General features: G+C 38.3%; 1 protein-coding gene across 3 annotated transcripts in view; it reads right to left on the reverse strand.

The window, feature by feature from the left end:
* EP300 (E1A binding protein p300) overlaps positions 1-27,269 on the reverse strand; it is an 83,211-nt gene that overhangs the window by 52,059 nt on the left and 3,883 nt on the right. For all 3 annotated transcript variants that reach the window (XM_041754598.1, XM_041754597.1, XM_041754596.1), the window contains exons 2-3: positions 10,540-11,177; positions 1,169-1,345 (exon numbers count right to left, since the gene is read on the reverse strand). In XM_041754598.1, coding sequence (XP_041610532.1) covers positions 1,169-1,345; positions 10,540-11,177 — 815 coding nt within the window. The remainder of the gene's footprint in view (positions 1-1,168; positions 1,346-10,539; positions 11,178-27,269) is intronic.

A 27,269-nucleotide genomic window follows, 5' to 3' on the forward strand; every position in this document is an offset into this window, starting at 1 on the left:
CTAACTTTTAGGACAGTCTACCATGTCCCACAGGGGATTCCAAGATAAATAAACAATGGTTCCTACCATCAAGAAGCTCAATAAGAAAACAGTTACATTACCAAGTAACATAATCAAAATATATATATAACATAAAGAGTGAAATAAAGAGAAGAGCATGGTAAGCTGGGGTGGCAGAGAAAAAGGCAAGAAACCTATAGTGGAGAGCATGTCCAGGTCAGGTTTTGAAACACAGGAACACTGAAGAACTTCCCGGGAGACCGAGCAGGGGCCTTTGGGTGAAAAAGTAGTTTTTGTAATTAGGAAAGAAAGTCTCTTTTTTTCCCTAGTGAAAAAAAGTAAACATTTCTGGGGACAGAGATGCCATGTTTTATTCATTTTTACATCTCTAGTACTTAAAGTATCTGAAATATAGGCAATTGAGTGAATATATGACACAAAGCGAAAAAACCTAAAAATCTGAAAGAGAAATAGAATTTCTATAGGACGTTTTGTTCCAAATGTGGACCTGGACTACTGAACAAAGTCACACCTAGAAATAGTTTTACTTTAGAAAAATAGCAAGCAGCAACTCTTTCCTCCCATGGGCCCTATCCCCATGCTTTAGTAAAATCTCCTTTTTTACACCAAAATAAAAAAAGGAGGAGGAAGAGGAAGAGGAAGAGGAAGAGGAAGAGGAAGGAAAAGGAAAAGGAAAAGGAAAAAGGAAAAGAAAAATAGCAATGTTAGAAGCTTTGGAGATTTTCCCAAAACAAAAATCACTGTTTAAAACAATGTGTAACTTTGAGGGAGGTTGCTTTTGTATGGTAATATCAGTTACAAATCAGTAGATATGGTCATTTAGAGTCAGAATCCTTTGCCAGAGTCTTTCCCAAGAGGAGAAGGGTTCTACTTTCCTATTTTATAGAAATGCTTGCAAGCAGAAGATATAAAATATGGCAGGCCATAAAATTTTCATTGTAGCAGCCCCACTTGGCCAACCACCCTTATTGAACAATACTACAAGAAACAAAAACCCATGGGAAATGGAAGGAAGGCACAAGCCTGCTCAATCACAGGGTCCATCCACTACTTCCTAGCATACATAGCACATTGCATCAATGTTTAACACAGTTCTTTTGTCAAAATGGCAGTTTAAAGACAAATCTGTAGATGGATTACAACCCACCATGTTGGGCATTCCTCCACCAGGAACTGCCTTTTTGTCCATTGCAAATGGAGATAAGCTATTTGGTAGTACGGACTTTGTCTGAATCTGGAGACCAAGGCCACCGGCTCCAATCTGCTGTCCAGAATTCTGACTGTACGGTGAACCATAAGGATTAGGGTTGTTCATCATTCCCATCTAAGAATAAAAACAGATGAGAAATTAAATCTTATTCCCTGCATTAACAGAACATTACTATTCTCTTTCCTTTTCCACTTCCTAATTTATAAAGACAATTTTAAAGGAAGTCCTCTGCAGTTATAAACAAAATGTAGAAGTATGTTCATGAAAATATTCAGGTTTTCAACACTAAGATATAGGGGCTTCAGCTCAGATAGAGTAAATTTGCAGAGCTATTTTCTGTAAATATTTGAGATAAATGGGTTTTAGAAAAACTTATAAGCATCTTCATTAAGCTGTATCTGCAAATCATGGTTTGCCATTCATTTTCACTTGAATGCATTAAATGCATTTTATTTAATGTACAAAAATATGGCTTAATAAATTAAATTCAACTCAATGACCTAATCTCTAAATATGTTAGACAGTGTGATATGTCAAATGCATGTGAATGCTTATTCCAGCATTTTGTTAAATGAAAGGTAGAATACATAAATTAGGAGATATGTCCCTTTTCATTTATAGATACGCTGGCACAATGATTTTAAAACTTTTGAAATGTAAATCCCTTAGAACAAGGAAATTTCAGAGTCCACATCATTCCTTGCTGTCTTAAACCTAGCTGGTTTATTCATTAAATTACCTGGCTGGCTCTTAAAGTATTTTGAGTCTCTCTGCATATTCCTATACTTAAAAAAGTAGATTTTAATCTACATTTATGACAGTCAATCTGGAGCAAACATATTGGATAGCTCATTAAAGAACAGAGTATTGGGGTGCATGGATGGGGCTCAGAGGTTAAGCATCTGCCTTCAGCTCAGGCCATGATCCCAGGGTCCTGAGATCAAGCCCCACATCCGAGAGCTCCCTGGTGAGTGGGGAGCCTGCTTCTCCCTCTGCCTCTGCCCTTCCCCCACAACCGGCCCTCCTACTCATACTATCTCAAATAAATAAAATCTTAAAAAAATAAAGAACAAAGTATTAAGTATTCAGAACCAAATGTTTTACTGATAATGATGCAACTTACAATCCTATTTTTCCAAAGAAGAACACACCACAAGTCAACCACCACCTACTAAAAACATACAGTAAAGCTCTCAGAATAGAAACTAAGGAGACTGGGGGGAATCCCTGGGTGGCTTAGCGGTTTAGCGCCTTCCTTTGCCCCAGGGCCTGATCCCACATCGGGCTCCCTGCATGGAGCCTGCTTCTCCCTCTGCCTGTGTCTCTCATGACTAAATAGATAAAATCTTTAAAAAGAAAAAGAAACTAAGGAGACTGGTGCTACTGCTCAATTAAAAGGAATCATACTAGATTTCTATTCTTCTCAGCCAGATCCAGTTCTATCAGAGAGGGGCCTTCAAATTCTATCTCTAAACACACATACCACCACCACCACAGCCCCTACAACTGTTCCCAGTCCGCTGTCACTGCTTTAATTCAAACCCTTCATCACAGCTTGTGTAGACTGTGTCCAACAGGTTTTCTTGCCTTCTGTCTATTCTATTTTCTACACAGAGCCTTCATGATGTTCATGAGGCCTGACTATCTACCCATGGTATCCTACTATAACCTGTACCCATTAACTTGCAAATCTGAGGAGCAACTTGCTTCTTAAATCTCTAGCATTTGCCTTAAAGATTTTCCTTTTCCCTAGAACTAGGCAGTGGCATACTCCTTTCTTATTTGATTTCTGAAAGATAACCTGTAAAGGAAATAAAATACTAAGTTAACAAAAAGGCAGTCCAATATTTTTGGTTGTTGTTGCTTACTTAATCGGTACAACCAAACTAAGCATCAGCTACAGATTCTACTCATCCTCTAAGATCCATTTCAAAAGTTACCGTTTCTGTGAAGCATCTATCGTCTAGACCACGAAAGAGCTCATTTTCTACCCTAATAAATGTTTGTGCATTTATAAAACAACATAGATGATAAAATAAGTAAAGGAAAGAACCTTAGTTCTTTACCTACGTAGGCCCCCCCTGCCCTAATCCTAATTGACAAAAGACCCACTGACTCCGGGGGGAGGGGGGATCTAAAAGTCATAAAATACAAAAACCTCTAAATAAAACTGTTCTTTAAATCGTATACAGTATCTATACTCTGCAAATTTATAACAATATGACATCTTTATCAGTTCAAAGGTTTGCCTGCAGTGGAAAGGCAAAATAATGAAAAATTAAAGAACATTTACGGTTTCCAGATGAGATCAGAGACTAGGAGTTCAGTAATTCCCTTCAGGGAAGTGGCAAGGTATGGGTGGGAAACATACAAGAAGGCAGCAGCCTGAATGGGAAGCATTCAGAGTTAAAGACTTGCTGCTTCAATCTCCAATAATTGGTATTTTCTAAGTGAATCTGGCCAGTAAGATTGTAGGGAGGATCAAATACATTAGAAACAGGCTTAAACTCAAGTTCAGGTTTCTTTTGGTATTTTCAGTGGACTGCAAGTGCTGCTGCCCACATGCTTTTAAATTACTAATATTTGAGAGCAGCCCTGGTGGCGCAGCGGTTTAGTGCCACCTGCAGCCCAGGGTGTGATCCTGGAGACCCCGGATCAAGTCCCATGTCAGGCTCTTTGTATGGTGCCTGCTTCTCCTTCTGCCTGTGTCTCTGCCTCTCTCTCTGTCTCTATGAATAAATAAATAAAAATCTTTAAAAAAATAAAAATAAAGTACTAATATTTGGGATCCCTGGATGGCTCAGTGGTTTAGTGCCGTCTTCGGCCCAGGGTGTGATCCTGGAGACCCGGGATCAAGTCCCATGTCGGTCTCCCTGCATGAAGCCTGCTTCTCCCTCTATGTCTCTGCCTCTCTCTCTTTCATGAATAAATGAATAAAATCTTAAAAAAAAAAAGTACTAATATTTATATGAATATAGTTCCAATAATATATAAGCCTACATCTGGGGGAGTTACAGTTCACTTTACTGTGTTTCCTATTAGCATGGAAATTCATGACAGACATAAAATGAAAGCTATCCTAACAGAATCTGCAGGACAGACTATAAAAGACCAACAGACAATAAATTAAATTTTTAGGAGTCCATTATATACATATATAAAACACAGGGATTTGTAAGCTGCCTCCTCATCTCTTAAGAAGCATAATATATCTAACTCAAATATGTCACAGTAGAATGTGGTTCTTCACATTTGTTCACATAGACACTGCCTTACCTACTTCCAACAACTGGGTTTCCACTAGTTCCTGACATTGCCTGTTTTCCCGATCATAATGCATTACCTAGAAACTCCAAAGTGGACTATGGCCTCAAATATACAGACTGTACCAACTGTTGGTCAGCTGGCAATAACTCATTCCTGACACCTCTGGTCACTCTGACCAACAAAGATTCTCAGGCTTTTGGCTTTTCTGGCTTCCTCAGAGTTCTGCTGCCTGTGTTGCACAGAATACACAATTCTCCCCATTCCTATTATTTCAATATCTCCAACCCCCAATACTCCTCCACCAAATATAAATATAATGGGAAGGGAAATATACTGTACTTAATTTCTGCTACACCATAGTTCCTTATTTGATCCTGTTCCCCTTCTCTATACCTCAAGTGATCCAGATAACCACCTAAACAGAAAAGACAGAGGACCAGGAAACCAGGAAGCCACAACATTTTTAGGCAACTGAAAATAATGCCTCAAGGACTATCTTTTCTTTCTCAAAAATCTGATTCTACAGGGGCGCCTGGGTGGCTCAGTAGGTTAATGGTCTGCCTTTGGCACTGGTCATGATCCCAGAGTTCTGGGATTGAGCCCTAGATGGGGATGGGGTGGGGATGAGGATGGGAGTGGGGATGGTGTGAGTGTTAACACACAAGTCATCATACCATGTGATATAACCAGAGTCAGGGGAGAGTTAGGTCATCCCCCAGATCCAGGACAATAGAGTAAGAATAAAAAAGTAATATATAAAAATGCTCCAAGATGGGGAGCATGGGTGGCTCAGTGGGTTGGTTAAGTGCCTGATTCTTGGTTTCAGCTCAGGTCATGATCTTGCACTCCTGGGATCAAGCCCCACATGTGGTCTGTGCTCAGCTAAGTAGGTTTGGTATTCTTTCTCTCCCCCTCCACTCTTTCTCTTGCTTAAATAAATAATCTTTTAAGACTTTTTATTTATTTATTCATGATAGACAGAGAGAGAGAGAGGCAGAGACACAGGCAGAGGGAGAAGCAGGCTCCACGACGGGAGCCCAACGCGGGACTCGATCCCGGGACTCCAGGATCGTACCTTGGCCAAAGGCAGGCGCTAAACCGCTGACCCACCCAGGGATCCCCATCTTTTTTTTAATGCCCCAAGGCTGTATCTGTATACAGATACAGACCTTGTATCTACAAGGTCTTAGTATAGCAATGATCATCCCTATATAAGGTTACAGTAAGTGAGGAGGTGACTGTTGCTGCATAAAAGCATTGTATCTGTTTTTAGTTGCTTCGGTTTTATCAATATATGGATAATAATAGAATGACTTTATACTACAGTGATAAACAACATAGACTTTTTATTCAGAAAGACAAGAGTTCGCTGTAATTACCCATTCCCAGACTTTGTTCCCTTACCTGTATAAGGGAATAAAATCATAAAGTTGATGTTAGAATTAATGGCCCGAACATATACAGCTTTTGGAGCCTAACACTAATTTAGGTACAACTATACTGTCTAACGTTATTTAATAATTCTGGATCTTTTCTCTTTAATAAGCTCTTTTATAGAAAATATTTTATTCTTTTTTTTTTAAAAGATTTTATTTACTTAAGAGACAGAGTGCAAGCACGCTGTAGAGGAGCAGCAGAGGGAGAGGGAGAAGCAGACTCCCCACTGAGTGGTGAGTACCAACGTGGGGCTCAATCCCAGGACACGGAGGATCATGACCTGAGCTGAAGGCAGACACTTACCTGACCGAGCCACCTCTATTTTTTTATTTTCTAAGAAGGGGGAAAAAGAAAAACCCTCTAGAATATTAATGAACACTTCCTGAATACAAAGCCCTTAATTCCAAAGAAAGTTAATCTTCCACCAAATTTATATACTATTAATCCACTGAAGTCTCTAATAGTGGGCATTCTCACCTCCTCCAGCCAACAGCTGTTCATGTGGTATATACTATTTGATCTCCTATTGTAGCCAAGAACTACAATTCTAGAAGATTACAGCTTAACTATGTGTCTAGATTTGATTTCCCCCTCCCCATAAAAATGTTTTAAGAACATCACAAAATGGGAACTACAATAAATACTACTTGCTACTATTGCTACTAATAACACTAAATACTACTATTACTACTCTACAAATAAGTCCTTACTATATACCACTCACAAGGAGCTTACTTGGACTAATCATTTATTTCCCCAATAATTCCATGAGGTAGGTTACACCCACTTTTACTATTTCCATTGTACAGGCGGGAAAACTGAGGTAGAGCAAGCAGGATGCCCAAGGTAATATAGCTACTATGGGAGTGCCTGAGCTCATTTTTAACCCAAGCAGGAAAGCTCCAGTCTGTACCATTAACTATGATGATAAACTTCATTGCTTTCTTCATAAATAAAGGGCAGCTATTAGGTAAAAAGATTTTCAAAAATGTCTTTCTTTTGTCAGCAGCATTTTTAAGGAGGCACATATAATGTTTTATGATGTTTGTGGAGAATGAAAGGATTTAACCAAGAAACCTGACAATATATAGCTGAAGAGGAAGATGACCAGGTTAACAGACCAGATGCAGGCAGCGGGATTCACATTAGCACTATTCTGCCCTTCACTCCACCTTCCTGAACTAATCAGAAATAAGCTGAAGACATAAAACATTTTGTATTTATTTTACACTAACTCTAAAATCAAAACCTAGATTAAAAGGGGATATGATCCAAGTTTTTTCCCAAAAACCACTGTTAGGACTTGGAAGAAGGTTTTAAGTAGGAATGTCACAACCTGCCTGCACACACTGAACCACAGATTCATCCAAAAGAAGAATGTGTACAAAAGCCACTGCCATTTGCCAAGAGGGTTCAAATTTTCAAGTTTCACTGAAAAGTTCCTTAATTCCTGATTCTTAAATATCACTAGAACTCTTAGGAATTTTGGAAGAAATGTAATGAATAAAAGCTTTTTTTTCCTGCTACAAAGAGAAAACTGATCGTTTTATTAAAGTATTTACTTGTCTATTAATTGGGTATCTCATTCCAAACTTCCATAATTCCCCAAAACTTATTTACTAAATAAGAATTTAGAGATGTTATGTGTTAGTTATTGCTGTACTTTAGAAGTACCAATTCATAAATATAAATACACGTGGGACTCACTTAAAACCACAAAATATTTTACTAGTAATATTTTTATATTTGAATTCCTCCATTCCATAAATATAAAAGCTGCACAAAGAGAGGGATTTTTGTATGTTTTGTACGCTGCTATATGTCTCAAACAATGCTGATAAAAGAAATCTGTGATTTAGGGGTACCTGGGTTGCTCAGTTGGTTAAGCATCTGCCTTCAACTCAGGTCAAAAATTTAAAAAAAAAAAAAAGAAAGAAAGAAAAAAATTGTGATTTAGACTTTTTTTTTTTTTTTTTTTTAAGATTTTATTTATTTATTTATGAGAGAGGCAGAGACATAGGCAGATGGAGAAGCAGGTTCCATGCAGGGAGCCAGACGTGGGACTCGATTCTGGGACTCCAGGATCATGCCCTGAGCCAAAGGCAGACACTTAAATGCTGAGCCACCCAGGCATCCCTGTGATTTAGATTATAAATAAAACAGTGTCCCACTCCTACTGAGCCTTTCCTTTAAAAAAAAAAAAAGATTTTAGGGGCAGCCCAGGTGGCCCAGCGGTTTAGCGCCACCTTCAGCCCAGGGCCTGATCCTGGATACCCGTGAGTCCCAAGTCAGGCTCCCTGCATGGAGCCCGCTTCTCCCTCTGCCTGTGTCTCTGCCTCTCTCTTCTGTGTGTCTCTCATGAATAAACAAATAAAATCTTAAAAAAAAAAAAAAAAGAGATTTTATTCTTATTTATTTACCTGACAGAACACACAAGTAGGAGAGCAGCAAAGGGAGCAGACTCCCCGCTGAGCATGGAGCCCGAATCCAGGCTCAATCCCAGGACCCTAGGATCATGACCTGAGCTGAAGGCAGCCACTTAACCGATTGAGCCCCTCAAGATTTTAAGTAATCTCTACACACAATGTGGGGCTCAAACTTAGATCCCCCAGTTGCATGTTCTACCAGTTGAGCCACCCAGGTACCCCTGAGCCTTTCCTTTTTAATTTTTTCTTCATAGCACAGACCTGGAATATCTTAACTTACAACTTATGTGCACACTAGAATATAAGGTCTCTGAAACACTCATTCTCTATCTTCAACACCAAAGCTAGGGATCAATAAATATTTGATCAATCAGTGAAGGTTTAGTCTGTCAGCCCACCTCTCCCCACTGGAATACTCCAGTTTATACAAACATCAGGAGGGCAGGGACTCTTCACAGCTATGTTTTAAAATCTATAAGATGCACCTAATAAATATTTTAGCTTCTGGTTTCTGTTTTCCACTCCAAATATTCTAACCTAATCACATCAACATAGCAATATGAAAGTGCCAAAAAGGGAGAATCTACAGAGGCAGGAATGACAAACAATCTTTCCCTAAGTTAAGAGATTCTTTACTGTGTAGCATAAATTTAAGGGCTTTCATGCATGGAATGTGACCTCAGTCTCCCCACTCTGTATTCATCCCTATGTCTTTTCTTTAAGTAGGCTCCATGCCCATCCTAGTGCCCAACATGGGACTTAAACTCAAACCCTGAGATCAAGACCTAAGTGAGATCAAGTCAGATGCTTACTCAACTGAGCCACCCAGGCTACTTCTCGTCCCCATATCTTAATCTCATAGCTGAACTCTCTCTCATCATCATGATTTTCATGAACACAAAGTCCCAAAGCCTACTCAGTTATTCCTCTTACAGAAAGAGCTTGCTCTTAACTCCTTGTGAAAATCTTACCCATCTCCAATATCACCTTCCAAGAAAAGCCATCTTTTTCATTCAGCAAGTATTTACTAATTATATATCAGGTGCTGGCAATTGTAATATACCACTTCAAGAAAAAAATAAATGTAGGAAAAATATGAAGGAATAGGCATCAAATATATGCTTATAACATCTTTTTTTTTTTTTTTAAAGATTTTATTTTTTCATTCATGACAGAGAGAGAGAGAAAGAGAGGCAGAGACACAGGCAGAGGAAGAAGCAGGCTCCATGCAGCCTGATGCGGGACGTGATCCAGGGACTCCAGGATCATGCCCTGGGCCGAAGGCAGGCACTAAACAGCTGAGCCACCCAGGGATCCCTGTAACATCTTAATTCTGAATATAAAGAACACATTTTTAAAGTTTCAGAAAATATATTTAGCTTTACTTAATAAAGCAAAAAAAGTAGGCTTTTTGAAAAAGAAAAGCCTTTCAATCAATGACCAAAATTAGGTTAACTGGACATTTGGTATATTGAGGTTCCAGAGTAAACGAATACACCTTTATGTCCATCAACTGAGAAAAAAATAACATTTAATGAATCTTTTTTTTTTTTTAAGATTTCATTTACTTATTCATGAGAGACACACACAGAGAGAGGCAGAGGGAAAAGCAGGCTCCGTGCAGGAAGACCGACGTGGGACTCGATCCCAGAACCCCAGGATCACACCCTGAGCCGAAGGCAGATGCTTAACTGCTGAGCCACCCAGGCATCCCACATTTAATAAATCTTTTAGAATAAATACCTCTTGAAAACCAGGGACATTCCAAGTAATGGAAATAAGTGATATCTGAAGATGGTATAAAGCCAGCTAGCTCAAAACCATATTTTTACGAGGATATGAAAACTAAAAATGGGCTTAGAAAAGAGCAAAAAATATTCTAGTATTTGTGAAAATATTCTAATACCTATTCTTTAACATTCTAATACTGAGAGAATAGGAACTAGTATACAGTATCACTGAGCTGTAAAATAACAGTTTTATTCAAAATTAATATAAAAGCTTCATAAAATTTGTGACAACACAGACCCTTGGCATATGTTTGAGAAATAGCACACCATATAATAAAATCAAGCATGAATGGTAAAGAATAAATGAGTAACTGACCTCAAGCCCTCCTTCCATCATCGGAACAATCAAAACAAACTGATAGTGCATACAAACCAAAACGGCACTTACCTTAAGAGGCTGAGGGCCTCTCAATCCCGTTTGTCCTCCCATCTGAGGAGAGCCTTGCTGTAGTGGCTCGGTCATTAAACTGCCAGCATTTCCCATGCCTGGGTTTGGGTACTGCATATTAGGTCGCCCCCGGCCTGCTCCAATTGAACCGTTCATGACTTGATTAGGCATCATCCCCTGTCCATTGCCTGCATTCAACATTCCAGGATTCATGCCAGCATTCATCCCTGTGTTCATTCCCATGGCAGGCTGATTTACTGGACTGTTCATCATACCTGCTGCAGATGGCGTAGGACCCTGATTTGGTCCACTAGTGCCCATCCCCATGTTGGGAGAAGTCAAGCCTGCCTGCGCCATTGGGCTTTTAACCATGCTATTTATCAAACCTAATCCAGGACTGTTCTGTTGGGGCTGGCTGGCCATGCCTTGGCCTGGGCCACCAACCCCCATATTGAGGTTAGGGGAACTACCAGACCGTAGCAATTCTGACAGTTGTTTATGTTTAGAGGCTGCATCTTGTACTATGCCAAGACTTGTCTGAAGCTGACTAATATCACCACCATTGGTTAGTCCCAATTCTGTAGAGTTGATTAATTCATCTGGTAAGTCATGCTCCAAATCAAATAGAGAGCCAAAATCTAAAAGGAAAGAGAAAAGATAAAGATTAAAGTTGACAGAATCAAAATTACAAATTGCTCTATGCTTTGTTCTGGATAAGCATTAAATATTTTCTTTTTCTTTTTCTTTTTTTTTTTAGATTTTATTTATTTATTCATGAGAGACACACAGAGACAGGCAGAGACACAGGCAGAGGGAGAAGCAGGCTCCCTGCAGGGAGCCCGATGTGGGATTCGATCCCGATACTACAAGATCATGCCCTGGGCCGAAGGCAGGTGCTAAACCACTGAGCCACCCCGGGATCCCCAGCATTAAATATTTTCAAACCTCACTCCATGGAATACTATTTGTACTGCAGTCTTTCATATTATACTTAAAAAAAGTTACATATGTATTTAAAAATTAGAGAATATTTGATGTCAACAAGTTTAAACACTTATGAACTGTACCTAAGACCAAAGGAAAAAGGATTAAATGTTAGCACAACATCCATTATGAGTTGCTGAGTTTGTACCCATGATCATGAAAAAGATTTAAAAAAATTTAAAAGATTTTAAAAAATTAATTTAAAAAAGATTTTAAAAATATTAAATTTTTTTATAGATAAGTTAAAATAACTTATCTATACACAAACTAAATTCAGAATGAAATAAAATATTTGAAATACAATACTAAAGACAACTGATGGTTTCTAGATCTTTTGGCTAAAATCAAGTGAAGACAATGGATACAAAAGATCCACCATTTGCAAAACATTCACTGTGAGCTTCATGAAGACAGGGTCTATCTGCCATTCTTTACCAAGTGCTTATTACAGTGCCTGCCACAGAACAAGTCCTTGATCTGAGTGAATTCCCTTTCACCTGACCTCAGCCTGCAAGATTAGTTTTCCTTAACCAAAATCTTGCTGTAATAGGATACAAAACCATGCTCCTTCAACAACATACAAATCACTCTGACCCCACAAAAAAGAATATGCAAATTATGGATTAATTCAGAGTCTCTCAATCTTGGCATTACTGAATATTTTGGGCTGGATATTCTTTGTTGTGGGGGAAGAGGAGATTGTCCTATACATTGTAAGATATGCAGCAGATCCTTGGTCTCTCTCAATGCCAGTGGTACCCCTACCCCATTTGTGACAATGTCTCCAAAAATACCAAATGTCCAGTGGAAGGAAAGAATTGTCCTGGTTGATCTGTGGAATAACAGTATTAACTTATTATACAGAATGAGGTGTTTTGAGGGTTTTTTTTTTCCTTTTAATTCCCCAAGTAGCTTTCACATTAACAAAGCCTAATTGGGTATTTAATAATTAGATATATGTGGCTCTACAACTGATTATACTATTAAAAGACAGACCATTCCTTGAAGACAAGATACCACTTAGTAATGATCTACTTGGTCCAATTAGTGTTGGTTCCTAAGCACAATTCTTCCCATATGTGCCCTTCCTATTTTAAGAGGATTCTATAATGGCACTGAAATTATCTGTGTATCTGTCTCTCTCCCCTCCTTCCTGCTATCTCTTCCTTCCACCACCCCTTAATGCCACCTCTGCATACAGACTGTAGCTTTTTGTGAAGGACAAGTCTCACCACTTATACACCAACTCCCTGCCTAGTGTCCAACACACTTAAGCATCTGGTCATATTATAACTGCTCTCAATCACATCCCAGGATCACAGGGCATGATTCAAAGTCCAGACTTTTATAGTTTTATTATTTCCTTTTGAAAAATCATTTTGTGCTCTTCCACTATAAAATGTACCTTAGTTGTTTTGGAATACAAATAGTTTTATTTTTTTAAAGATTATATTTATTTATTCATGAGAGACAGAGAGGCAGAGACACAGGCAGAGGGAGAAGCAGGCTCCATGCAGAGAGCCTGACATGGGACTCCATCCAGGGTCTCCAGGATCACGCCCTGGGCTGCAGGCGGCGCTAAACTGCTGCACCACCGGGGCTGCCCTCATGTAGAAATTTTAAAAAGTGCACATAGGTGATAAGAGGAAATCACAAAAGTAACACTACATTTTAAAACTTTTTTTTACATTTTAAAACTTAAAGAATAGAGACATAAATTAATGAGTTAACTAGCCAAGTTTTTTTTTTTTTAAAGATTTTATTTATTTATACATGGGAGACACGGAGAGAGAGGCAGAGACACAGGCAGAGGGAGAAGCAGGCTCCATGCAGGGAGCCTGACATGGGACTTGATCCCAGGTTTCCAGGATCACACCCTGGGCCGTAGGCGGCGCTAAACCGCTGTGCCACCAGGGCTGCCCTAGCCAAGTTACTATGTCAGAAAAAGAACAGCAGCAAGATAACCAAAGATAAAAGAATTACCAACAAAAGAGAAAAGGAGAGATTCAACTGAGAGGGTACCAACAAAACCAGAAAACGCTGGTTCTTTGAAGAAGAGAAATAAATTTCTGGGAAAGTTAAGGAAAAAAGAAAAAACAGAAAGCAATACAGCTCATAACTTTACACAAAAAATTGAAGAAACAAAAATGGGTATGTTCCTGAAAAAATATTCACCAAACCTTAATCAAAAAGAAATTCTGCGGCAGCCCTGGTGGCGCAGCAGTTTAGCGCCGCCTGCAGCCCAGGGCATGATCCTGGAGACCCAGGATCGGAGTCCCACATCAGGCTCCCTGCGTGGAGCCTGCTTCTCCCTCTGCCTGTGTCTCTGCCTCTCTCTCTCTCTCTCTGTGTCTCTATGAATGAATAAATAAAATCTTAAAAAAAATAAAAAATTCTGTAGGATAAATGTCCCAGTTTCTGAAACAAATCAATGACATGAAGGAAAAATGTAAGGGAATGTGAGGAGTTTTTATTACAGATCCAACAACTAGGTTATGTCCTGTTTGGATCCTGCAAACCAACTATATAAAAAAAAAAAGAAAACACACACACACACACACACATTTTTAAGAAGAGAATCAGGGAGGGGCACCTGGCTCAGTTGAGCATCCTACTCTTGGTTTCACCTCAGGTCACGATCTCAGGGTTGTGCAATCGAGCTCCTCATTGGGCTCTGTGCTCAGCAAGGAAGTCGGCTTAAGATTCTTTGTCCCTCCCTCTCCTTCTGCCCTTCGCAGTGACACTCTCTCAAATAAATAATAAAGTCTTAAAAAGAAAAAGAATTAGGAAAATAAAGCATGACTGAGTGGTGGGTAGTATTAAATTACCAATTTTGGTGGGTGTGGTAACAGCATAGTTACTATGTTAAAACAAATCCTTTTAACTATGAGATACATATTAAGGCATTTCTGGTGAAATGACTTGTCTGGGATTTGCTATAAAACACCCCAGCAAAAAAAGAAAGGAGGGAGCATGTATGTGCGTACAAAAATAACTTGAAGTAACACACACAGGAATTCCCTTTATATTATTCTATTAAATTGAAACTTCCCATTTAAATAAGTTTAAAAGAAGGAGACATAGAAAGCTTGAATTATCCTGTTACTACTATTAAGGAAATAGTCTGGAGGTGCCTGGGTGGTGCAATCAGTTAAGAATCTGACTCTTGATTTTGGCTCAGGTCATGATCTCAGGGTCATTAAGATTGAGTCCTGCATCAGGCTCCTGCTCAGGGAAGTCTGCTTGGGATTCTCCCTCCTTCTCCCCCTGCCCCTCCCCTGGTTCACATGCCCACATGCAAGAGCACTCTCTCTGAAAGTAAGAAAAGAAAGAGTCTATTTTAATCACTGGCTAATCTTCCCATAAGGAAAATACCAGATCTAAATGTTTTTACAGGGATGTCCTACCGAACTTTAAAGTAAGACAATTCAACCTCATACAAACACTTCTAGAAAATAGAATATTCTAAAAAATCACACGGCCAGTACAAGAAAAGAAAATCATGAACATAAGAAGCAAAAACTCAACCCCCTCAAACAAAAACAAATCCCTAGCAAATCAAATTCATCAGCGTCTTTAAAAAGTACTGTAATGGGAATAAATAATCAGATAGATAGATGATAGATAGATAGATAGATAGATAGATAGATAGATAGATAGAACTGTGATGGGATGCCTAGGTCGCTCAGCAGTTGAGCATCCGCCTTTAGTTCAGAATGTGAACCCAGAGTTCTGGGGTCGAGTCCCGCATCAGGCTCCTGCATGGAGCTTGCTTCTCTTCCCTCTGCCTGTGTCTCCCTCTCTCTCTGTGTCTCTCATAAATAAATAACATTTAAAAAAAAAACAAAAAACTACAGCCATCAAAAAAGTGATGGGAACTTCCTTAAATTGATAAAAAGGTTCCTTCCAAAACCTAAAAACTGACAGCAAATATGCATTAATGGACCAACATCAAAAGTCTCTTTAGCATAAGAACAAGATAAATATACCCATGACAAACATTTCTAATTCAACACTGTACTGGAACATCTAGCCAAAGCAATAAATACAAGAAAAATTACACATTCAGTGCAATGCCAATCAAAATCCTAACAGTTTTTCAGAGAATCAGACAAAAGAACTCTGAAGTACACACAGAAGAGGCTAGTTTCTCCCTCTGTATAATAGGAAAGTACCTACTTCATAGATTATTTATAAGGATTAAATGAGTTAATATACGTATTTAGAATACTGCCTGACACACATTAAACACCATGAAAATGTTTCATCTATTATTATTCAATGGAATCATTACCTAATTGGCAGGCAAAACAATCTTATAATGAGAATGAACTTTTATCAGGTACTTTCAATGTGTCAGGCATTGTTCTTGGCACTTCAATAATTGTATCATTCCCACTAACCTTCTCAACAATATCAAAAGTAGGCAAGAGTGACACAGAATTCACTAAGCAGAAATCTACTCCAGTAATATGGAATAGTCTTACTTGGGGCACATAATCTCAAGGATTTTTTTTTTAGTATTTATTTATTTATCTATTTATGATAGACACAGAAAGAGAGAGAGAGGCAGAGACACAAGAGGAGGGAGAAGCAGGCTCTATGCCGGGAGCCCGACGTGGGACTCGATACCGGGACTCCAGGATCGCGCCCTGGGCCAAAGGCAGGCGCCAAACGGCTGAGCCACCCAGGGATCCCCCGAATCTCAAGGATTTTAATTTAACCTGTACTATAGCCAAATCTACTGCATTTGATTGCTGTTTCAGGTTTATGCAAAAACAGTTCACATCACATTACAAAGTTAAGCTCCACTGTGAAAACAGGAGGATTTACACTGGTAGACCCTGAAGATAAAAGTTTAGGATTTTTCTTTTTTTAATGGCAATTCTGTACTTTTAAAAAGATTTTATTTATTTATTCATGAGAGACCGAGAGAGAGAGGCAGAGACATAGGCAGAGGAAGAACCAGGCTCCCTGCGGGGAGCCTGATGTGAGACTCCATCCCAGCACCCAGGATCAAAACCCGAGCCAAAAGCAGGATGCTCAACCACTGAGCCACCCAGGCGTCCCAATCCTGTACTTCCAATAGACCTAAATTGTAGTTACTACTACTCAGGTTTCAACTCAAAGATTGATCTTAATACTGTTTCCTAAGATGACTCTCAACCTCATTTATGCACTTCCTATCTTCATCTTTTGTTATAACTAAACATCTGTGTACATCTTACTTCATTACCAAATTATAAATATCTGAAGGATAAAGGTTATTTTACTTTATTTATTTATAAATGAGAGAGAGAGAGAGAGAACATGTGCGAGCACGTGTACACACGGGATGGGGTAGAGTCAACAGAATCTCAAGCAGACTCCCCACTAACAAGGAAGCTGGTCATGGGGCTCTACTGCACAGCCCAGAGAGCATGAGCTGAGCCAAAATCAAGAGTTGGATGCTTAACCAACTGAGCCACCCAGGCACCCCAAGGGTTGCATTTAATAAATATTTACATTTCTCACAAGATCTAAGATATGCTCACAGAATTAAATGTATCCAGCAATTCTAAAATTGAATATTGTAATTATATCTGATTTGGTATTTATAACTTAATAAAAGTTCTCTTACCTATACTTAAAACACTTTCAACAGCTATGCTGATTAAATTTGAGAGACTATGTAAAAGTCATATATACTTTGATCAAACACTCTTATTTCATCTAATATCATGAACAGTCATTATTACTTCTAAGCTACTTTGCACCTCAAAGCTCTGGACGTATATGATTCCTAGATGCCATCAGCTATCATTGTTATCTATAACTTGGCACTGCTCAAGGAGTCCAAATATCTGGATTTAAACCCAATTCTATAAGCTGACCTCATTTAGCAACTGTGAGCTCAAGTCACCCCTTCCACCAAAAAAGACAGTAAAACTCTGTCTACCCACTTCATGGAGTTTTGTTGTTCTCTTTTTAGGGCTAGAAGAGTGTCTACTGAGAAAGGGAAATTCACACAGAAGAGGATTCTGGTGTCCCTGGCTGAGAATCTGAACACCTGATGAGAAATGTCAGAACCTCCTATCCAGAAAGAGGGGCCAGGATAATGTCCAGGGTGAGTCCTTACCCACAACTTTGTCAAAACAACAAAAGGAACCCATGGTCTAAAACTAGTAGAAAAGCAAGTCCCAACCTAAAAGCAATATGTACTGAAAATGCAAGGGAAAAACATAATTTTTTAAAAAGATTTGTTTGTTTATTATAGACACATGGGGGGGGGGGCAGAGACACAGGCAGAGGGAGAAGCAGCAGGCTCCATGCAGGGAGCCTGATGTGGGACTCGATCCCAGGACTCTAGGATCACACCCTGGGCAGCAGGCAGGCGCAAAATCACTGAGCCACCCAGGGAAAAACAGAATTTAAAAATTTAGTATCACGGGGATCCCTGGGTGGCTCAGCAGTTTGGCACCTGCCTTTGGCCCAGGGCGCGATCCTGGAGTCCTGGGATCGAGTCCCGCATTGGGCTCCCGGCATGGAGCCTGCTTCTCCCTCTGCCTGTGTCTCTGCCTCTCTCTCTCTCTCTATCATAAATAAATAAATAAATAAATAAATAAATAAATAAATAAATAAATAAATAAATAAATAATTAAAATAAATAAATAAAAATAAATAAAAAATAAAAATTTAATATCACAATTTAGGAAATCCTACTGAATGGTGGGTTTTAGTACTGACCAGCCTCAATTTCATGCTTGTTACTAATAAGCTCTTCAAGTTCTTCCTTATTCTTCAAGGAAAGGGGGAAAAATGAAGGTTCAAATAAATCATCTTCTCAGGCCCCCATGTGAACTTGCCCTTCATAGGGATTAGTTCAGATCAGGTGAATAAAATTGAATGTTCAGCAAACATGAGAAACCTAGAGGGTCCCTTAACCTAAGGGTTTGGAATTTTTATTCTAAAGAGATAATTGATCTACTTAAGAATTTTAAGCAAAAATATGGTATGAACAAATTTGTATTTATCAGAGCCCACTCGAGTAAACAAGATGAAGAATGAATTGGACAGATAAGTCTGGAGTCAGAGACTGGTCAGGAGGCTGCTGCTGGAGAAGTAACAAAAACTAGCAGTTAATCCTGGAGCAGAAGTACTAAATGGGCAGAGGCATCAAAGATGCCAATCAAAAAGAACTCTTTCTGACTGACTATAGGTAGGAGGTTAAGAAAAAAGACATAGATGAGTCCTAAGTTCCTGGGTTGGATGGCCTAAGAGTAGATAGGGGCTCTGTTATACAGATGAACAATCCAGAGAAAAACATTGTGATGTAAGAAAAATGTGGAGCTTAAGTCACCACCAGACATTAAGGGGACCATCATATATACAGGTATTTAAGAGACAGTAATTTTAACCATCAAACAATGTTAAAACCCAACATTCCCCAGCCCATCCACCAGAAATACTATCTTGGAAACCAGGTTCCAAGAAGGAAATGTTAGTGGTGTCCCATGCTCTAGAGAGAATTTACTAAATGGAGATACTAGGAGATATTTACTAATCTAGGTAAGAGCAGTTCAGTGGAGTTATAAAGAGCAAATACCACCCTGCAGTGGATGGAGAAGTAGGAGGTAGAAAGGAAATGACAACAAGTAACTTTTTAAGATATTAAAGTAAGCTCCTAAATAGTTGCTTAATTGCACCCTTTATGATTAGAAATTTATAAATCTGAAATTTATTTCATTACCTTTTACACCATCCTATGGCAAATATTACCAAAGAGTATCACAAACAACTGTTGAATGAACTCACATACTATATCCAATAAGACATTTTCTGCTTGCTTTCAAAAAATTATCAAGACCAATCAATAATAGCAGACTGTATCTTCCAAATAGTTCCTTGACAAGTTCCCAAATACCTTTAATGATGCTAAACTACAAAGTAACTTTGAGTAAAATGTTTCTTCACCTGAGTGTACATTCAATCCAAACATGGTGATACAAATGTGACAGGCCAGATTCAAATGTGATTTGCAAAGTTTAGAATATATGATGGACCAGGTATTAGAAATGTGACAATCTAAACAAAAACGAATTCAGATTGAATATATGGGAAACAAGTGTTGAGTCAAGACATCCTTTCATTATTACATACTGATTTTGTAAGTCACCCTTGGTATTTTCTATATTGCTATTATGGAGTCAGCCATATTACCTTCTGCAAAATGAGTATTCACATCACTTAGCCTTTCCAAAAATCAAGATCAAGATGATTTCACAATATATGAGAAATTAGATAAACACTACCACCATGAAATATATAAATGAAGCATAACCTTCAAAATTAGAATTATTAACAATACAATCCCACACTGCACTGTAAGCATAGATAAGAGGCTTTTTTTTTTTCAAGTTACTAATTAGGATGTGAAACTTGAAATAATTTTGGATCAAAATCTAATTCTACTGAACAGCACCTCTTCCCACTTTTACATTTTCCCCCCATTTAGAAAGCCCAAACATTATTTGTTGGAGAAACAGGCTTTCGGTGCTTCAGGCAAACTGAAGTTAAATAAAAGATCAGTTTTGCTCTTAAACTGTGCACATAAGTAAAATACCCATGCTAATATCCATACTGTCACAAAACCATTCAATTCTCGAGTATCCACTTAGAACATAAAATTCACCCACTGATTCTTTCATTTAGTTTTCTCTATGACATTAAAATGCTTTAAAAAATTCCAGATCTCAGGGATCCCTGGGTGGCGCAGCGGTTTGGCGCCTGCCTTTGGCCCAGGGCGCGATCCTGGAGACCCGGGATCGAATCCCACATCAGGCTCCCGGTGCATGGAGCCTGCTTCTCCCTCCGCCTGTGTCTCTGCCTCTCTCTCTCTCTCTCTCTCTGTGACTATCATAAATAAATAAAAAATTTAAAAAAAAAATTCCAGATCTCAAAACCTTTCTTTCCTTTAATTCAGTGGTGAGGCCAGAGGGCAAGTAGGAGCAGGACAGATGGAGTAGAGGCAAAGAGTATATAGGATGTGAACAATCTAAAGCTCAGCCAGTTCAGCACTAAAAGAATTCAAAGTAGGGAGAGCAAAGTGAGCAAAGAGGTGGACAGAGAACAGAATGCTAGAGCCTCTATTCCAGGTGAGAGATTGAAGATTTTAAAAAATAGGGATGGAAATGAAAGCCAAATCTACATAACTTCAATAAATCTGGTAACAGTTTGGCTAGACATTGACAATGTAACAAAGATCCTTATTGGTTTAGAGCACTCCTACATCATTAACTCAGCTGTTTGGGGCCCTTAAAAAGCATGACATTTTAAAACATTGTAGTCTTTAAAATGAGGCAAATTTGCAAACCTAATGAATTAGGCTGAAACACACACACACAGAAAAAAAGAAAAAAAAAAGAATTAGGTTGAAACAAGATATCTAATGTTACTTCATTCAGTGCTTTATTTAAAAACAGTATTTTGAGGGTGCCTGGGTGGCTCAGTCAGTTAAGCATCTGCCTTTGGCTCAGGTCATGATCCTGGGATCAAGCCCTGCATTGATTGAATTTGGATTGAATATATGGGAAACTAGTATTGAGTCAAAACATCCTTTCATTATTACATACTGATTGTGTATGTGTTTATCCATGCTAAGCAAGGAGTCTGCTTGCTTCTCCCTCTCCCTCTGTCCCTTCCCCTTTGCTCATTCTAACAAATCTTTTTTTAAAAATAGTATTTTGATACTCTGTAGATGAAGCAGAACTAATCTAATCTCATACAACCCACCTATTAGGGAAAGAAAGGTGCACAAACTACTTTTGAAAGACTAAGAAAATTAAATGAAATATCCATGCTGGAAAAACAGATAAGATTTCTAATCCTTTTCAAAACAAGTGGAAACAATCTTTTGAGTTATATACAAATTTGGACTGAAGATGATTATCAATATTAGGCCATACAGGATCACACAGCTATGCATGTTAGCAGCAAGTGTTGAATTCTGAAATCCAATGGAGGCAAAGGGCAGAAGTACATGCAAATTTCAAAATATGCATTGTTAACATTGTCCTGCAACCATGACATCAAAAGGTATACCTATACCTTGGCAAGTGACTGACTTCAAGTTGACTCAACCCCAACACATTTAAGTTAGATCTCAAAATTGAAACAGAGACAAAGTGCTCTAAGTGATCCCAAATGTGTGACCTCGGGCCCACTTTTAGAAGTTTTATACTATCTGCTTTGCTCATCAATTTATAAATATAGTGACACTTCTTGGCATGAAATTAACTAAAGGTGAGGACACTATTATTTATTAAAATCCTACCTCAAAAATCAACTCAATGACATGTTCATATTAAACCTAAACGGCATGTTAATTAAACTATTGCTGATCATTTCTTGATTTTGAGTAGTGGTAACATCTTAGAAGCTTTGCGGTGAGGCTAAGATTTGTTTGCCTGACTGGGGTTTTGTGCTGAGGTAATGAAATGCCTATAGGGGATCCTATATGATAGAGCTATCATACTATCTCTACAAAAAACAAAAAATTCCTAAAGATTGCATATCTGTAATGAAAAAGGAGTGTGTGAATGTTTCTGAGTTACCTGCTGTATCTTCTACATTTAGGACAACTGATAAACAAAACTTGGACCTTAAAAAGTAACAATTCACATCAATAATTAATCTAACAAAAACTTCCAAGGCAAATGGAAGTGCACTTCAAAAGATGAATGACATACCCCTAGTCTTCCCTGCCATTTAGGTGTTTTTGATACTGATCCTGTACCGTGTCACCAAAATTTGTCTTTCCCTTTTCCCTGACCATGTCATTCTCTTGTTCATAAAATTTTTATCCTGATGGTAAATGTTAAACTCCTTACATTTCTGTCTGCAGACATGTTACCATAGTCTGCATTCCAGTCATATTAGAACCACCTGCATTTGTTCTACCTAAAACAGAAATACTCTTCCAACTTTCTCTACTTCTAAGTTATCTTAAAAGTTCTCCTACCTCTGTTCAAATACATTTTCTCTCTGACGTTTTTCCTTTAGTTCTCCAAATCCACCCTGTCAGAAACAATCCCTATTCTCTATCTTTATCACAACTTTTTAAAACATTTTTCAGTGTATAACTCACTGGGAAATCATGTGGACCTGTATACCAACCCCACCAGATAGATCCTAAATGCTTTGAGAGCAAAAAGTACAACCTTGATTCATTTTTACATGTTCAAGTGTCTAATAAAACTTGGCGGTAGTCGATGGTTGCTGGCTGAAATGAGAGAAAAGATACACCCATTGAAAGCAGTGACTACTCAACTCAGGAGAATCACACTTCAAAATGTTCAAAATTTAACTCTTCACAACCCTTCCCCACCACATCCATACACAATTACTTCATTTCCTATGTTTGCTATCTTAGTAAATGGCAACTTTACCAATCCAGCTGCCCAAACTTGAAACTTGGGAATTACCCTTGGTTCCTCTATCACAATATCCTATGTGTAATTAATCACCCACTTTCCTCACATCTTTTCACTGCTTTCCATCTACTAATTCAGGCCACCCTCATCACAGCTGGAATCCTAAAACAGCCATCTCTCTGGTCTCCATTTCATATTGTTCCCTATTCCTTTCCAAAGCATTCCACACTTTAGGCAATCATCAAGGTACAATTTTATGCCCCATTCATTTAAAAGAGCTAAAATTCAAAGTCTAAATTCCAATAAGTATTATAAGCCAAGCATAACTGGCTCTTACTTCTATAGCCCTGTCTCTTGCTATCCCCCCATCCAGATGGATATTAACAGGTTCCCTAGCAGGCTACACTCTTGTCCCCAGCCTGGGCTCACTCTTACTAACCCTATATTCTATCCTTCAGATCTCAAGATCAGACACCAATTCCTCAGAGACAGCTGCGAAAGAAACAGTCGTTACAGGTCCTCGTTTCTCCCAATATACACAGTACTTCCCAAAAATAATGTTGGTCACATCAGTCTCAAATGTCGCTCTGATCTCTGTATCTATAAGCTATGGGAAGGAAGGGTCCATCTCCGTCTCGACTACCAGAGTATCCCCTGCACTGAGGATAAATGCCAAGTATACAGAAAATGTTAGTCCAGTACAGATGAATGCCAGCTTGTCAACTCTTCTAAGCCAGTATTTTTCAAATTGTGGGTCACAAGCCAATAATGGGTCATGAAATCAACAGTGGGTCAAAACAAGCACTTAAAAAAAAGAAAATATAATAGAAAACATCAGTATAGGGCAGCCCAGGTGACTCAGCGGTTTAGCGCCGCCTGCAGCCCAGGGCCTGATCCTGGAGACCCGGGATGGAGTCCCACACTGGGCTCCCTGCATGGAGCCTGCTTCTCCCTCTGCCTGTGTCTCTGCCTCTCTCTCTCTCTCATTAATAAATAAATAAAATCTTAAAAAAAAAAAAAAGAAAACATCAGTATATTACAGGTAGTAAGGGTAAGTAGTTTGTCCACTGGCTGAGGCAGGGTGTCTAGTTCTCCACGTAAAATGTAGTTTTCATTGGGTATGGTTAAAAAATTTTTTTTAATTTTTAATTTTTTAAATAAAAAAATTTTTTTTAATAAAGAAAAATTTTGAAAACCACTGCACTGCTCCTTTTCTTCTGCCTCTTCCTTTTTAAGAAAGTCATCTTTTAAGACCCAGATAAGCAAACAGAAAATAGAAAAAAAATAGTGCTCACACAGTTCTTTAGTAAAAAGCCATTCTTAACTTGAGCATTTCCAGTAAGAACAATCTGCTGATTTCTCATTATGCTTTAAATACTTGATTTCCATTTTAATTACTTACTTATACAAGACACCCTATATGACAGTACATATAGTACTTCTTTTATTTTAATCTCTGCTACCACATTCTTACACTCTTCAGAAACTTAATCTTTGAGTAGATTTATTGGCTAACTGCACCATAAGCTTTACTTCTAAGACAACTACTCTCTGAATTTCATGAACTGGGCTTTCTCTTTATCCAGTCTATCTGTAAATCCATTAAAAAATCTACTTTTATTGGCTTGCTGTTGCTATATATTTACTCAGTAAGGTTAAAAACCGTCAACACAATGAGTGCATGCTACACTGCAGCACGCACTCTCCTAAGCATTTGATAAAGAGACTTTTCATTTATTCCTCACCACAGTCCTGGAAGGTGGGTACTACAGGTAAGGAAGCTGAGAAAAAGAGGTTAATTGGTCCAAGATACATAGTTAATCAAGGCACAACTGGGATTGAACTCTATAAAGTAGTCTCTCCAAAAACCCTTTTTCTTAACCGCTCACTTTTTTTCCGGAGTTTTAGTTTTCCTTTCTCTCTCCCAACTATATTACTCCTAATTGCCTTTTGACACATTTAGAAAATAACATCTGTATCTAAAAACAAAGGATATCTAAACTGTTCAGAAGAAGCTTAATACCTTAATATTTATTCTCTTAAACCTGTGAGAACTGAGCAATAAAAAATTTCAGAAAACTAACACCCCTCACATGAAAAAACTTATCTGCAAAATTCAATGTTAAACAATTTTATACCTGGTATAATTTAAGTTTCAACTTGCCTATTAATCTCTCTTCTCTTTGCCAAACTAAAAAATTCAACTTCAGAAATTCTCAAAGAAGAAACCCTAAGACCATAAAATACAAAACAGGCATGTCTTATTTTTCTATTAATTGTTGGGTGTCATGAATTGGCAGAACGGCTCCTGAAACTGTTTCTGTAAATACACCAGGAAGAGGTATTTTACACTCCCACTTGTATCTGCAACATTCTTCCTACTCCTTTTTTTTTCCCCTTTCCTATTTACCACTTAATGTCCCTACAAACTCCACTAGGCACTTATTTTCAACTTCTTGTTTCAATTTATCTCGCTTTTTATAGAATAGACTAAGGAGAAGGTGGAAAAGCAAAGTAAAACAGAAAATAATGCCAAAAGGCAACCAAAAGCAGAAACCGTTTCCTCTCTCTCCATTATACATTCACTGGACATGCCAATGCATTTCTTACGTCTGTAACAGACGAATTTCTGCTGGAAAAGGCACCCATATTGGATGTAATATGTACAAGATTTACAACATGGGCAGCCTGGGTGGCTCAGTGGTTTAGTGCCGCCTTCCGCCCAGGGCGCGATCCTGGAGACCCGGGATCGAGTCCCACATTGGGCTCCCAGCATGGAGCTTGCTTCTCCCTCTGCCTGTGTCTCTGCCTCTCTGGGTCTCTCATGAATAAATAAAACTTAAAAAAAAAAAAAAAAAAAAAAAAAGATTTACAACGTAACAAGTTGCTTAAAAAGCCACTTTAACTATCAACCACAGATAACCTTCTTGAAGCCCTATAAATGAACTCACAAAGCCTTGAGAATAAGCAACTGCCAGTGTTCAAGACACTTAATAAAATGTTTTGCAACATAACACTGAGGTCAGCAATACCTCATTGGACCAAGGAGCCGTAACTGAAAAACTCCAGAAGCAGAATTCTAATGTAAAGATGCATGCCTTAAAAATAAAATTAAAACACAGTATCACAGGTTTAAGAGCTGAAAAAGAGGGCAGCCCAGGTGGCTCAGCGGTTTGGCGCCTGCCTTCAGCCCAGGGCGTGATCCTGGAGACCTGGATCGAGTCCCACGTCGGGCTCCCTGCATGGAGCCTGCTTCTCCCTCTGCTTGTGCCTCTGCCTCTCTTTCTGTCTCTCATAAATAAATAAATAAAATCTTAAAAAAAAAAAAAAGCTGAAAAAGAAATGGCCTCCACCAAACACATTCATTCTGGTTAGGATAATAAACCATTAATCCACTATAGTGTTTTGAGAAAGTATAACTGACATAAAAAAAAAAAATCCTTGCCACTTTTCAATTATGTATATTAATCTAGTGGTCAAAAGGATATATTTTATATCCTATCTGCCCTGTACCTCTGAAATGAAAAAGAAGCATAAAATCTAAGCCAATTCTGACACTAGTACATAGTAGGGCTACAAAACTGGTAGCGAGACCAGAAAGATCTTTACTTAGTATGCCAGGACCTAATGCTGTCACCCATCTTTCCAGAGCCTGTTCTCAGTGCACACAGCATCAAGTGTTTAAAAACCAGTGACAGAACATACCCAGTGAACAATGAAAGCAACATATCCTCCTCATCAAGTCCATCACTCAGATTATTAGAAATAGGATCAAGAAATATTTTCAGGACTTACCTGCTAACTTTCCTGATCAATAATTTTACCAAAATATTTTTGCAAATGGCTTTTATAACTTTTTTTGAAGAACATAAAGTCATTTGACTTTATCAAATAATTTTGATTTAACCATACCAAGTTAAATAAGATTTTCAATGGAACAAGTAAAAATATTCAAACAGGAACATAAAGATGTGAAAGCTAAAAAATAAGCCTCTTCCTCCCCATTCCAACACATAAAACTTGAACTTAATTCAAGTTATTTGAGTCAATCTGGAAATGTTTTAGAAGAATCTTTGACTATCTAATGAGAAGTCATTTTTATTCTGCATCAGTGGCTAACTTTAAAAATTCAGAAGTTGGAATTTAAACACTAGTTTTGTTAACACTTTACTATGTCAACCCAGTTGGCTTCCAGTTTCCTTTTCTATAAAACTGGCATATGCAAATACTCTTGGTAGGTACACTTACACTACTAAAATCGCAAGCCCTAATCATTAAAAAAAAAAAAAAGTTTTTGATATTTAGAATGTTGGGATCATTTTGACCCAGTTCTAG

This window comes from Vulpes lagopus, chromosome 5 (assembly GCF_018345385.1).
Source record: "Vulpes lagopus strain Blue_001 chromosome 5, ASM1834538v1, whole genome shotgun sequence".
Classification (NCBI taxonomy): domain Eukaryota; kingdom Metazoa; phylum Chordata; class Mammalia; order Carnivora; family Canidae; genus Vulpes; species Vulpes lagopus.